This window comes from Trachurus japonicus, chromosome 10 (assembly GCF_045865225.1).
Source record: "Trachurus japonicus isolate A0001 chromosome 10, Traja_1.0".
Taxonomy (NCBI): Eukaryota; Metazoa; Chordata; class Actinopteri; order Carangiformes; family Carangidae; genus Trachurus; species Trachurus japonicus.
Window position 1 is genome coordinate 20,343,929 of NC_140916.1, and position 13,769 is coordinate 20,357,697.

A 13,769-nucleotide genomic window follows, 5' to 3' on the forward strand; every position below is an offset into this window, starting at 1 on the left:
GTCCATCAATAGGCTACAAAAGAAACCTGACTTGCAACATAGCAGCACTTTGACAAATGTTGTTCTCACATTACATTTTCTCAAAGCCTGTGACTGCGTGCAGGGGGGCGGGGCTGTGTGTGATCACAGACTGATGCAGACTTCGACTTTATAACCTGCTTCAGACGACACATTATGTTCCCTGCATGGCTGCTCCCCCTCCCCCCAATAACCGGACTCAGATATGAGCCCAAAGTCCACAATAGAGCACATTGATGCCACAGCGTGCAAACGCCGCCCCTGTCTGTCCTGACCGGGCCAATTGCGTTACCGGGGTGACACACGCCCCGCCACATCACGAGCACCTCCCTCCGCAGCCTCCTACAGGCAATAAATACAGCTTTGTGCCCAGATTTCGGCCTTCTCACTCAGTTACTTCTGGGAGGCTGCAGAGGCCGTTTGACACTTGTGCTGTCGTCGCTGTCTGATTATTAACTCTCAAGTAAGGAGTGTTTTCCAAGTTTTTGAACTGTTGCACGCTGTAATGTCGCAGATTACAATGTTTTCTTTCAGTATTTAGACTTATTTCTGCGATGATTCAGTTTCCTCATGTCTTTAAATGTGCAGCAATGGAGTCTCTGTGCAGCAGATGTGGATTTAAGATGCGACTTTTAAGCAGCGTGTAGCCTACTCTGCACAACCGGATCAACAGGTTGATTCTGTATGCTCGGGTTTTGCATTTATAAATTGACGCTCAAACAAAGTCCTGTGAAAGTGTTGCAGAGTGAAATCGACTTGTGTTGTCTGTCGGTGGTGGACAGCATGCCTCTGCTTTGTGCGAGTGCAGTGAAATGCAATGTGAAGTTAACAAAAACTCGCCCACAAACTGTTGTTCATTGTTCCATGTTTGTGAATTATTCTAATATTTATTCTGATTGTGCACACTGTGCAGGTTCAAGGTGTGTGTGGGGGGTGGGGGGACCTAGACTTTTTTTTAAAAAGTGAACTATGAACTTGTGTTGCACACCAGGAGGCAGAACTTATCTGTACTAGGGCCAAAGTTCAGCTATATAAGCCAAATATTTACAGTGGTGATGCAAGAGAAGCAGGATGTCTGTTTTATTTTGTTTGGAGGAGAAGAAGGATTTAATCTTCCTCATAACTCCTGCGGTCATCGTTTCTTAAAAACCTGCTAGTGAAATAACTTGTTTCTCTCTTCTACAGGATGACTCATCAGTTCCCATCCCTCTCTCCGGAGCAGAAGAAGGAGCTCTCTGACATCGCTCAGAAGATCGTGGCTCCAGGAAAGGGAATCCTGGCTGCAGATGAGTCCACAGGTGAGCCTCAAGTTCAAGTCTGAGTTGAGAGATGTTTGTTTTTGTTTTGTTTTTTTCTGCATAGTTGACATCTGTAATAATAACCCCAATGTCCTCCTCTCTCAAGGCACCATGGGAAAGCGTCTGCAGAAAATCAATGTGGATAACAACGAGGAGAACCGGCGCTACTTCCGTGACCTGCTCTTCTCCTGCGGCGACACCATGACAAACAGCGTGGGTGGGGTCATCTTCTTCCACGAGACGCTCTACCAGAAAGCAGACAGCGGCAAGCTCTTCCCCCAGGTCATCAAGGACAAGGGCATCGTTGTCGGCATCAAGGTGAGGAGCCGGAGCCAGAGCAGTTTGCAGTAGTTGCATTTTTAGATGTTTTCACACGTGAGTCTTTAATGGATGCGTTTGGTTTTCTGTGTTCAGGTCGACAAAGGCACAGCTGGTCTGAACGGAACAGATGGAGAGACCACCACACAAGGTAAAAGCTGAAACGTTTTCAGCAGATTTGTGATTCATTCAAGCTGTAGAAAATTGTTGCCATTGGCTTCATCAACATTCACTAACCGGGCATTTGCATTTCTCACAGGTCTTGACGGCCTGTCGGAGCGGTGCGCCCAGTACAAGAAAGACGGCTGTGACTTTGCCAAGTGGAGGTGTGTGCTGAAGATCTCAGACGGCTGCCCATCAGCTCTGGCTATTGCAGAGAACGCCAATGTCCTCGCCAGATATGCCAGTATCTGCCAACAGGTATGTGTGTGTGTGTGTGTACAGTCCTTATTCTCCATCTTTTATTTGATCATGAGTTTCATTTTAACGTGACGTTCATGTGCTGCATCAGAACGGCCTGGTGCCCATTGTGGAGCCAGAGATCCTGCCCGACGGGACCCACGACCTGAAGCGCTGCCAGTATGTCACAGAAAAGGTTGGTTCATCATCTCTGTCTAAAAGTTTGGCAAATCTAAATGCAACTTTTTCCCATCATGCGGTTTTGAAGCTTGTGCGATAACAAACCTCCTCTTGTTGTTGTTAGGTGCTGGCTGCTGTGTACAAGGCTCTGTCTGATCACCATGTGTACCTGGAGGGCACTCTGCTGAAGCCCAACATGGTCACAGCTGGACACTCCTGCACCACAAAGTACACCCCTCAGCAGGTCGCCATGGCTACAGTGACTGCTCTGAGGCGCACTGTCCCCGCCGCTGTGCCAGGTGAGTGTCAAAGCAGCAGCCTTGCCCCCTTACAAAACAGGTTTCCAGGTGAATGTAGAACATGTGACATGCTTTGTCCTGTGGCTTTTCCAGGCATTTGCTTCCTGTCTGGAGGCCAGAGTGAGGAGGAGGCCTCCCTCAACCTGAACGCCATCAACCAGATACCCCTCCATCGCCCCTGGAAGCTGACCTTCTCTTACGGCCGTGCACTCCAGGCCTCTGCTCTGGCAGCCTGGCAGGGCAAACCTTCCAACAAGGCGGCTGCACAGGAAGCTTTCTGCACCAGGGCCAAGGTAAGCCTGAAGCATGAACGGCTGTTTCTAATGAAAAGATGCCAATAAACAATATGCACTTATCAATTAGTAGTTGCAGACTGTGCATCTATTGAATCCCTCTTATCTTGCATTACTCAACTTTACACTCTGGTACAGTAAATGATTGATTTCTAAAGGTTTTTGTCGGCTTAGTCTAACACTAATGTAGTGCAGGTAACTTAGCTGATTATTAACACCAGATTTGACTTTGCCCTGACTTCTCCCCCTCTGTTGCTCCCTCCAGATCAATGGCCTGGCTGCCAAAGGAGAGTACAAGCCCACCGGCTCAGCTGACCAGGCCTCCATGCAATCTCTGTACACCGCCAGCTACGTTTATTAAATACTGTGAACACTAAAACCCTCTCCAAAAAAATGCACCTGGACCAAATATCACTACAAGATTTACCTCTGCATTTCTTGTATGATTTCTGTCTTCCCTTTCCCACCAACACCAGGGGAAGACTCCCGTTGTAATGTTGAACTACTGTTTGTCTGCTCGGTCAAATGACTGGAAATAAATTAAGATGCCAAAACGATGTTGGGTCTCATGGCAGTTTTTGTGATTTAGGATCTGAGATCATGTCACCACTTCTGTTGTAATATTCACATCATTGTTGGATATAAATTATAGAGCTGACATCTGTTTTGAGGCTTAACGTTTGTCTTAGCCTGGGGAAAGTTTTAGGATCACTACATTGGCTAATACACTGTCGGAGCATGCAGTAACCTCAAACGTGCACAGCTGTGCAACTCATCCAAATTGACCTCAACTATAAGGTGATCCCTCTTTCACAACAGATGACGCATGTTGCATGCAGAGGTTAAAATTGCCATGCTGTTTGCCACATGGTACAAAATGCATTTGTTTACTGATTAAAACAGAAGGGAGTCTAAAAAAAATGGGGCAAAAGTTGATGGCAATAGTCTTACAAATAGCTGTGAGGCAATACTGAAACCATTTAAAGACACAGTCCAGTGATGGGACCCAGTCCTCATTTCTATTCTCCATAATCAAACTAAACCTAGACAAAGAATCTGATGCTGATTAGTTTGTTGTCATAATTTATTTCTTAAGTTGAGGTCAAACTTTTTTCAGATACATACATTGCTTTAGTTTTAATGACAGCAGAATTAGTATTTATGTAAATGAGTGTCTCACCATAAAGACAAGAAGATGTGTGATGTGACTATTTAATGGCTAACTTGAGAAGTGGTGAAAGTGTTATGCAGGCACAAACTCTGGGAGACTGTCTGCTGTTTAATAACCTACTAACCCGTGGACTGTCTGTGAGGTCTGACTTGAATATAGTTGCCTATGCACAAGTGCTGTCTATGCAGATACATTTAGATGTGAGTAACTGAACATTGACCATTAATCAGAGCATTGCTTTATTGTTTATTTCAACAAATAACATCATTGACATCAAATATGACTAAAAGCTGAGTGGTCTCTGTCCACATGTGTTTTTCACACAATGATAGGGAGATTGCGACAGGCCCTTATATAGTTATGTACTGTATATGAATATGGTGAATTATATGAACATGCACATCAGATCAAAGGCTAAGCTGTGGATATATTTATAGTACCAGTTCACCTGCAATGAAGCTACAAGATAAAGTGTTCGGACCATCGTTAATGTTGTTGTTTTGAATTTTGCTAAAGTAGCAGTCACAGGTGGATGTGCTGTCCCGTAACCAAAAAAATCTCATACATATATTCATTCATTCAAAGACACAGTGTAAATGTTATTAGCTGAATGTGCAGTGTACAGTGGATCACATTACAATCACAAGCTGCCAAAACAGGTTAAGTCACAATAAAAGCTTGACACAAAACAATGCACATATCATTGAAATTCTAACTGATTGGGTTTGTCAAGAATAAAAACTGCATTTGTTGTAGGTTGTGAGATTGTGGAGCAGACACACAATATACCCCCAATTTATTTAACTGAAAATTTAGAAGCACTTCTGACGTCTGTCTGTATCAGTGTTATCTAACATTTATATGATTGTTAGTAAGATTAGAAAAAATGCAATGTGCAAGTCTTGAGGCTTTGATTTAAAGTCTGCTGTGCACTGCGAATAATGTTATCATAACACAATCAAGTGTCAACTATGACCCACACATAAGCTTTTATTAGATAAAAGTTAGTAGCTACTATCTTCCCTTAATAAGTGCACGTAAATCAGATGACAAAAATGACTTTCTCTCCCTAACATCTTCTGCATAAAATTCTGTTTCATTATTGTTAGTAAAGTATACATTAAAATCAGGTGATATACAATGTGCAAGGGGCTTTGATTCAAAGTGTACTTTCATTCCCAGACAACTTTTACAAAAACTCCTATTTCGTTACGGTAACTAAAAAGCTGGCTGTGTGACTACGGCCACAAGGTGGTGCAACATTCAAATGTAATACACTGTACAGGATTGTGACATGTTCCTTTTATGTGCTAGATGAACAACAGGAAAACAAACTGAGGAAAAAATAAACTGAGGAGACTGATCTTAGTTTGCTGCTGTGTCACTCTGTGGAGGAGCTGAGATGTGCTGAACAATAATCTGTAAGATATTAAGGAGGCTGGTTAAGGGCGAGGGAAACAAGGAGGCAATGATATGATGACTGACAAAGAAGCGAGATATTGTTCTGATTTATCATGAGGTAGTCAAGTTCATTTGTTTTATTTTTTCTTAGTTGTTCAGTCTTTTTCAAGAGGATTTGTCCTAATTTACTTCTTTGTTCATGTTGTTTTCTGGAGCTTTTATACCAGTCTGAAGAAATACATCCCTAAAAAAAACAAAAAGTAGGATTACCTGAGTACGTGGGGATCTCAGTGCCAAATGAGCAATGACACACAAGAAGAGGAGAAGCGCTGACACACACAGCGAGGAGGTGAACAGTAAGCCTTCAACAGCCAAAAGCTGCCCCTGAGGTAATATAAAATGAGAGGAGATATTCATACACAGTGAAACATGTAATCTATTTAGGCAAAATAAAATAATAAATGCTGCAACTCACCATTCTGTTGTAGGTCCAGTACGGCTCTGTTTCGTATTTTGCCCTCCTGATCATAATCATATAATAGGTGATGCAGTAAATCCTGTAGCAAAAAGAGACCACGGCTCCCAAGAGGGAAACCACATACATGGCCAAACACACAGTTACCTGGGAAAGTGAGTTAAACAGGTTATTGAGAAGGACAGACTGCATGAAAGTGACCACATGAAATTAAAAACTACAAATAAAACATAAAACCCACAAAGATGCTTACCATCTTCTTGGATGGATGTATCTCAGTGTAGATAGACAGGTTTCCACAAATGATGAACTTAAAAACAAAACAAAAGTTAATTAAAAACAGATTGTTAGTTTATTAAAATGTAAACTTCTACTTGATCCTAAGTATCACTATTTCCAATGAACTCATAGTGATCTCTGTAGCTATCCAATTAAATGTGTCCTATAAATACATCTATATGAAATTATTCCATTAAGCTCTCCAGTTTACAGGGAAATATTAGGTGCCAAACATTTCTCAATTTTCTGCATGTCAGCGCTGAGCAGTCACATGTTGTACCATGTGTATGTACCAGAAATCCCTGCCAGAAAGGGATGTAGATTTGACAAGATGTAAGCTTGCTTTCAGTGGCCAGCTGAAATCCCATCAGGAACTCTGCACACCCAAAGATCAGAACGACAATCTAAGGAGGAGATGGAAGAAGTATGGATTCTTGCAGTTTCTTTTTAGTTTCTCATTGCAAGACAGCACAGTTTCCTGTAACTGGGCACCAGCTTGTATCTGTGTCTCTGCATTGTTTGATGTGTTACCCCAAGAGTTCTGGGTTCTCTCCGGACGAAGCGGTGGAGAGGCTTGCTTGACATCAGCAGCGCATTGTCTGCCTTTGGATTACCATCTTGTTGTTTTGTTCGCTCTCTAATTGTTGACTCAGTGCCCTCCATTTCCAGGCAACTGTATGCTGTATTTTGCTGTGGGAGGAGAGAAAAAAAAAAGAACAAATCAAACCAGATTAATGTTTTCTACCACTATAGTGCAGTACTACAAGAGAATAGTTGTGATGCTGATGCCGAACAACTCAAGATACCAGCTGCATGCATAATCTACAAGAATGCGGGGAAATAGGAACAAAAACAGTGACCCACCTTGTTTTATGTAGAGAAACAGTGTGTAAGATCACGGGAGGCGAATGTTGTGGGTGGAGAAAGGAAATGAGGAAATTTGACACTTTTCTTCAATTTTTTTTGTCATTGAGGGGAGGAGCTGGAAACTTTGTTTGGGAGTTGCAGGCTGAGGCTCTTGGACAACACTGCAGTGTCCACTCAGACACTGAAGCACGATGAAATCCCACTCAGATCTGTGTGCTGCTCTGACGGTTCAAGATTTCAAGATTTCAAGATACTTTATTGTCATTGTACTTGTGTGTACAACGAAATTCAAAGTGCACAGTCAGATACGGACTCGTTAAAAAAAAAAGACAGGAGAATAAAATAAATAAATACAGAAGTTCAAAGAGGCAGAGCAGCAGAGCAGCTCCCGTACCAAGTCAAGATGCCATGAGTCACAATGCTTTCAATGGTGCTGCAGTAATAAGACACGAGCAGGTGTTGAGACAGGTTGATCTTCCTGAGTGTTCTCAGGAAGTACAGCCTTTGTCGTGCCTTTTTAACCAGCATGTTGGTGTTAACAGTCCATTTGAGGTCTTCTGTGATATGGGTGCCCAAGAATTTGAAACTTGTCACCCTCTCCACCTCCTCGCCATCAATGTACAGTGGTGTGTGTGCATCTTTCTTTTTCCGAAAGTCTATTATCAGTTCTTTGGTTTTTTTGATGTTCAGTGTGAGGTTATTTTCTTTGCACCACATTGTCAGCCCCAGCACTTCCTCTCTGTAGGCAGACTCGTTGTTTTTGCTGATCAACCCCACCACTGTTGTGTCATCAGCAAATTTGACGATGGCATTGGTGTTATGTATTGGGGTGCAGTCAAGTTCAATTTGGGCAAAGCCAATTCTGCTGAAATGTAGCTATTGAGTCCCTGTGATAAGTAAGAAGTTATGTTTTAAACTTCAAGTGTTTAATATTGAAACTAATACAAAAATGAACTTATGACCAATAATCTTTGTGAAGCTAGTGCTAGACTTTCATTTTATCTTGCTGTACCACAGTTGAAGAGTTTTGAGAAAATTATTTAGCATGCCTCAAACATTTGTCACTGATAAATGATTTAACAATCATATTATAAATACACCAGAGGTGATGATCAACAGATCCTGGACTGGTACGATATTTGACAGAATCAAAAAGTTTATTGTATTACACAATGAGCCATCTCTGTGTGGGTCCTTTGATAACCAGTGATTTTTGCTTCAAATGCACATGTTTATAATATTTTGGTTTAATTACGTATAAATATATCAACATATTATTAGTAAACTAAATTTTAAAAATGTCACCCACATACCCTGGTACTCATAAAACAACTGTCAGGTTTGTTATGAAGCTCACATTTATTAATTCATGAATGTTCATTTAATAAATTATTGACTAAAAACACACAATATTTGTCTATATCACAAAAGTGTTTCTCACAATCCTTGCTCTGTATTAACAGTCAGTTCATAATGGTCAGTCCTCTGCAGTTTACACATACTGTGGGTGTTTTCCAGGCAGATGAGACCTTCATGTGCAAAAATAAAAAAAAAATCTTCAGTCTTCTGTCCCTCCTGTTGATGTGTCTCTCATGGTGGCACAAAATGCAACATTAAAAAAGATGAACTCAGACCTAATCTGAATATAAATACGGTTTCATGTAAAGGTTTATGAATGAGTGTAAAACTAGAGGTATCAAAAACACATACCCTTTAGAAACTCACTGATAACCATCAGTAAAAACATATCATATTGCATCTTATTAAAAACTTCGGTCTGTCGGTATTTTTCAGACTGCAACACGTACACAGGTCAAAACAGAACCAAGTTGTCCTGTTTCCTCAGGTGTGTCCTCACTGTGTCTGCGTCTGGTGACACACTGTACCTCTCACAGGTGTAAACGATCCCTCTTTGCTGCCTCAGGAACGTGGGAGGTTGTCCACCTGCAACACAACAGATCAAATGAGTCGTTTTTGAATTCTGAATTAATTAAAACAAACACAGCAAACTACTGTATACAAGAGTCTTTACTGTGCAGTCGCCTGAGTATGGCAGTAGGTGATGCTCCAAGAGGTACGCTGCCCGTCGCCTCATCTCTCCTTCACTGTTGTACTGAATGGCCTCCAACAGCGAAACCCCACCGTGCCTTATAAACTCATCTGCCAACTGAAGGAGAGACATCACTGGTAAATGACGTGACGAATACAGTTGCTAAGAGTTAAAAAAAAGAAAAGAAACTTGTTTGGTTATCTCTACTGAGCAGCGTCATCGCTTTGCCTACCTGTGGCCTGCTAACAACCAGCATGAAGAGGACCTCCAGACTCAGGGTCACCATTTCCTGGTCGGCCATTTTAAGTGTCGCACAGAGCGTAGGCAGCAATCCCAGCTGGGCCAGCTGCACGCAGGTCTCCTTGTTCTTGTGGGCAATATTTGCTAAAACCCTGAGGATCTGAGGACACAGTTCAGATTCAGACGTTATCTGCCGCTACGACTGTGACGAACTACAAGAGCAATAATATCAAAGTCTGATTCTAGCTTGAACTGACCATTGTATTGATGCCTTGTGAGAAAGACAGAAGCTGAATCAGACCAGGGACCAAGCTGTGAGTCAGCAGAGCCGAGCAGAAAGCACCAGAGTGAGCTGGAACAGAGAGTGATGGGAATAACATTGGAACGATTCACATCACACCAGATAAATACATACACATAAATACATGGACTCTCGTTGCGGCCTTGAAAGCTGGCCTGGACTCTTTTAACTTCCCTTTAAACCTTTTAAACCTTTTAGATAGGTTTTAGTATTGCTATTTATTTACTGTCTCTTTTTAATTTATTTATGCATATTGTGGAGCACCCCCCCCCCAACTCAAGCTTTTCACAATGTATGTACTTGTACATCTGAGTGATAAATAAACTTCTTGAATCTTTAATCTTGAATAATAAAACGCCTATATAACAAAAAAAACTAAAAACTAAACACAAATGTGTCACTCATGTCAAAGTCTCCTTCAACAGAGAGTGTAATTCAAGTAAGATTTATTTAGTATTTTTGCACAAGTTCCAAGAATCCTGTTAATAAACATTCACCTCAAACTGTGATGTATCAGTAATGATGATGCTGATTATATGACAGGTATACAACATAACAGATCAGTCTAACCTGTGAGGTTGTTGAGGACCCAGGCGCTCTCTCTGGCCAAGGCTGGCTGGCTGTGTATGTAGGCCTGAAGAAGTGCACACACGGCAACCACAAGCTGGAAGTCGCCCACTTGAGTGTGGAGGCTGTCCACCGGGCAGAGGGACAGGAGGTTTCCCACACATCGCAGCAAAGGACAGACAAGCTGAGAACAGAGGACAAAAAACATTCAGACAACAACAAACACAAAAACACACTGACAGCTGCAGCATACAGTCCTTGATCCGTTCTTACCAGCTCAATTCCCTCTTCTTTGTTTCCTTCAGCGACAGCACCACCAAGTGACACTAACAGGGAACTGCACTGTAGCAGGGCACCACGGGCCAACAGCTCTCTGTTGCCCTGGACGCTTCATGTAAGATAAGACCGGAGGAGAGACAGATCGTCATTACACAGTTAGTGAAGTAATTACATTTGATGACAGTGTAGTGTGTAAATATAACAGACATGTTGTTGACATTTGCTGAGAATATCCTACAGTTCTCACCTGCAAGCCAGGTAGTGCAGACACCATGCACACTCAATAGCAGGTGCCAGGCCAAACTTTGGGTCAGGAGTCAGGACTGATAACAAGTGTGCCGGTAAACTGGAGGATAGCACCATCCTTCAGGGAAAGAAGAGAACCATTTCACATCTGAGTATTGTGGCTAATATCAGAAGCAAATTACAAAAGAAGACTTAAATATTGAAGAGCGAACAGTGTTAAATTGAAGTGCTTACGTGATTATTTTCTCTGCAGCAGCATCTTTGGCCTGGAGAAGCTGAGAGAGGGTGAACCCCACAGCTTCCACCACAGCTAGATTGTGTCTCTGGTTCTGGACACACAGACATACAGTACTAATAATAATATTACATCTGACCAAGTCAGGGATTTGTGCTACAGATGTGAAGATATTGGTGAGGTAAAGCTGAGGTGTGTTTTCCTCATGCACTATTTTATTGTAAATTGTATAGTGTTGCGTGGTGATTCTACACTTTAAATGAAGATTGATAGATGATTGTTAGATTACCTCCATACAGCTGGCCAGAGCTGGAATTATTCCCTGGGCCAGGAGTTTTTCTTTCACAACATCGCTGTCAGGGCATAAATTACCCAGTGTGTAGAGACACAGCTCCTGCGTACACATGAAAGACAGAAAGTCAGAACTCTTGTCTAGATTTAGGTGAGATATCACACACTGCCTGGTATGAGTCGGTACTCACAGTGAACTTGGTGCTTTGGCCGGACAGGTAGGTGAGCAGGTACGGCGTGGCGGGCAGACAGACCGGGGCCACCTCGGTGTGAGGAGAGTGAGACAGCTCATGGAGACAGCGAGCGGCATGTAGGCGGCACTGGGCATTAGAGCCGGTGAGCAGGCCGACCAGCAGGTGCATGCTGTTCTCCTGCCTACGACCACAGACAGATGTGACACATGACTGATGAGATATAAACAGTGACAAGTGCTGTGGTAATTAATCTGCTGTGGCGAGTGGCGACACCACCGTACTTGATGAAGGTGAGCTGTGCTGATGGGTCACGGAGAGCTTTACTCAGGTCCTTCATGAGGGCCTCCTTCTCAGGTCCGCTGTGTTGGAGTCTGTGGAACAAACTGGTCACGTCCTGGGGAAAATGTTGAGTAGGTTTAATTATGAAGATCCATCATTTCATTCATTGAACCTGCTAACATCTGTCACAACATCTGCCACTCACCTGCTCTCCTGAGGTGGTGTCCATGGTGGCCTCCGGCTGCTCCTCATCTTCGTTCAGCAGGAGTCTCTTGCTCACAAGCTGTCTGTCTCTGCGGGCCTGTCTCAATGCTACAGCATTCGAATGTGGAAAATATCACATTACTTCATTATCAATTTTCAGCATTGTGACTTTATAGCTATAGTCCAAACCAGCGCCATCTTTAACCTGTTTTACATGAATCTCTTTCAGGGGAAAGGTCTTTTTCATGGGTAACCTTTTTTCCTGGGATTCACAAACATAACAATTGGTGCCGTTATAATAGAAGATCAAAGGATGCAGTACTGATCAGACCGACAGGATGCAGAAAAATAACCTGTCACACATGTCAATGGAAACACAAAGTGACAAGAAGGCAAAGCAAACCCATAACAACGATAAACAAAATAAAGTTACAACCTTAAGAAGCAACAACGCCTACAGAGGATGCACACTGACCTCAGAGGAATGCAACAATGACTAAATAACTATTCAGAGAAAAACCATGTACACTGACACAACAACCACAGGGACCGCTGAAGGACAGGGTGGCTGCACACAAGCTTCACAGAGACACAAAACCACTTAAGTTCACAACAACAACAGGCTTAACGTCAGTTTTGTGTCTCTTGCAGTCCAGGGTTGATGCAGAAGTGACAGTGGTGGGGTTAAACATTTTTTGTGCTCAGGAGCGCGTTGTCTCATATAATCCGTCCATGATGAAAATGTAACTACAAATGTGCGCTACACACATTACCTTCGCTGGCTTTTGATTTGTGCTTTTGATCCATTAGTTTGTAGTAGGCTAGGCTATGCTGACTTTATTTTTTATCGTTAACCCTCAGTTAGTCGTTTTACTGACATGACGTTGCGTGAACTTAATAGTTACACAATAACAATAACGGTCAGGTCAGCACCAAACAAACATGCCACATAATGTTTGTTCAGTTTTACCTTTCTCGTGCTCTCGCCTCTTTAACTTGAACTCCTGCAGGTTGTCTCCTTGTCGTCCGGCTTTGTGGCGAACTTTGTTTAGCCTCCACATTGTCAGTAGCACTATTTTAAGTTAAATTCGTAATAATGACTTATTATTGCATAGTGGAAGATGTGTTGTAGCTGTTGTGCTGGTGCAGCAGTGAGGATACCGGAAATTACTTTTAAAAACCGGAAGTCGTAAAGATCCTTTGCTAAAGATTTTCAAAATTGTCTTTCAAGTTTGCAACATAAACTACGACAGTGAATACGCTGTCTTTTCTTTATGGTGTTTAATATGAGCAGAGATGAGTCAGAGTCCAATACAATACAAACCCTGACATTGTATGCCACCCTGGCTTTTTCTGTTTCTTGTACGTGTTTTAGTTATGTGGACGGCATTACGACAAACACGGAAATTGATCTACAGTCCATTTTAACTGCCGTTATGTTTATTTGTAGGCCTTACAAACCATGTCAATATAAGAGGAAACACATTTGGAAAAGAGGTAAACCATGGATCGATAATATAATACATCCATGAGGTAAACACACCACAGATGAAAGCATGGGTTGCCAGTTGTGTCGTAGTGATGACGTTAAAGTCATGCGACCAGTGTAGTACCAACTTTCTGCAAAATATTTCATACACAAATGTAAATTTCTAAATGTTACCCCATTTTCCTCTAGCTCTCCAGATTTTGTGATTAATTAAAAAGAATAAAATCTAAAAATGCACGTTTATATCAATATTTGATCTTTCCCTTCATCAGATCCCAAAAAAGGAAACTATAATTGATGTAGTGTATGCTATGTATTGTGACTCTGTCATGTTTGTATTTATTTATTTACCTTCCATGAATTTTTTTTTTTTTTTCCATCGCTCTCCTGTTCCAT

General features: G+C 42.1%; 3 protein-coding genes across 3 annotated transcripts; 1 reads left to right on the forward strand and 2 right to left on the reverse strand.

The window, feature by feature from the left end:
• The first annotated feature begins 439 nt into the window (after nucleotides 1–439).
• Nucleotides 440–3,362, forward strand: aldob (aldolase b, fructose-bisphosphate). Its single transcript, XM_085789927.1, has 9 exons — nucleotides 440–481; nucleotides 1,204–1,316; nucleotides 1,423–1,634; nucleotides 1,731–1,785; nucleotides 1,894–2,054; nucleotides 2,146–2,229; nucleotides 2,338–2,512; nucleotides 2,606–2,805; nucleotides 3,071–3,362. The coding sequence occupies exons 2-9, from the start codon at nucleotides 1,205–1,207 to the stop codon at nucleotides 3,164–3,166; spliced, it is 1,095 nt and encodes a 364-aa protein (XP_085646053.1). The 5' UTR covers nucleotides 440–481; nucleotide 1,204; the 3' UTR covers nucleotides 3,167–3,362.
• Nucleotides 3,363–4,202: 840 nt separating this feature from the next.
• Nucleotides 4,203–7,140, reverse strand: LOC146979902 (uncharacterized). The gene is made up of 7 exons (XM_085789928.1): nucleotides 6,996–7,140; nucleotides 6,663–6,821; nucleotides 6,425–6,535; nucleotides 6,106–6,162; nucleotides 5,853–5,999; nucleotides 5,648–5,761; nucleotides 4,203–5,395 (listed from the first exon to the last, which is right to left on the reverse strand). Exons 2-7 carry the CDS (start codon nucleotides 6,792–6,794, stop codon nucleotides 5,342–5,344), a joined length of 615 nt encoding a protein of 204 aa, XP_085646054.1. The 5' UTR covers nucleotides 6,795–6,821; nucleotides 6,996–7,140; the 3' UTR covers nucleotides 4,203–5,341.
• A 1,201-nt stretch (nucleotides 7,141–8,341) lies between these two features.
• On the reverse strand, nucleotides 8,342–13,053 carry tmco6 (transmembrane and coiled-coil domains 6). Its single transcript, XM_085789929.1, has 13 exons — nucleotides 12,855–13,053; nucleotides 11,886–11,992; nucleotides 11,683–11,795; nucleotides 11,399–11,582; nucleotides 11,206–11,310; nucleotides 10,916–11,010; nucleotides 10,683–10,799; nucleotides 10,430–10,544; nucleotides 10,160–10,340; nucleotides 9,546–9,640; nucleotides 9,281–9,448; nucleotides 9,031–9,165; nucleotides 8,342–8,942 (listed from the first exon to the last, which is right to left on the reverse strand). The coding sequence occupies exons 1-13, from the start codon at nucleotides 12,943–12,945 to the stop codon at nucleotides 8,919–8,921; spliced, it is 1,530 nt and encodes a 509-aa protein (XP_085646055.1). The 5' UTR covers nucleotides 12,946–13,053; the 3' UTR covers nucleotides 8,342–8,918.
• Nucleotides 13,054–13,769: the final 716 nt, after the last annotated feature.

What these genes read in the sequence shown, in the direction of transcription:
- aldob (XM_085789927.1), top strand. Translation starts at nt 1,205, where the DNA reads ATGACTCATCAGTTCCCATCCCTCTCTCCGGAGCAGAAGAAGGAGCTC. An exon ending in GCATCGTTGTCGGCATCAAG is followed by an intron (nt 1,635 to 1,730) that starts GTGAGGAGCCGG and finishes TTCTGTGTTCAG; the next exon opens with GTCGACAAAGGCACAGCTGG. An exon ending in TGTCCCCGCCGCTGTGCCAG is followed by an intron (nt 2,513 to 2,605) that starts GTGAGTGTCAAA and finishes TGGCTTTTCCAG; the next exon opens with GCATTTGCTTCCTGTCTGGA.
- LOC146979902 (XM_085789928.1), bottom strand. Translation starts at nt 6,794, where the DNA reads ATGGAGGGCACTGAGTCAACAATTAGAGAGCGAACAAAACAACAAGAT. An exon ending in CTTTCTGGCAGGGATTTCTG is followed by an intron (nt 6,163 to 6,424) that starts GTACATACACAT and finishes TTTGTTTTTAAG; the next exon opens with TTCATCATTTGTGGAAACCT. An exon ending in TACATCCATCCAAGAAGATG is followed by an intron (nt 6,000 to 6,105) that starts GTAAGCATCTTT and finishes TCACTTTCCCAG; the next exon opens with GTAACTGTGTGTTTGGCCAT.
- tmco6 (XM_085789929.1), bottom strand. Translation starts at nt 12,945, where the DNA reads ATGTGGAGGCTAAACAAAGTTCGCCACAAAGCCGGACGACAAGGAGAC. An exon ending in GCCAAAGCACCAAGTTCACT is followed by an intron (nt 11,311 to 11,398) that starts GTGAGTACCGAC and finishes ATGTGTACGCAG; the next exon opens with GAGCTGTGTCTCTACACACT. An exon ending in CTGCACTACCTGGCTTGCAG is followed by an intron (nt 10,545 to 10,682) that starts GTGAGAACTGTA and finishes TCTTACATGAAG; the next exon opens with CGTCCAGGGCAACAGAGAGC.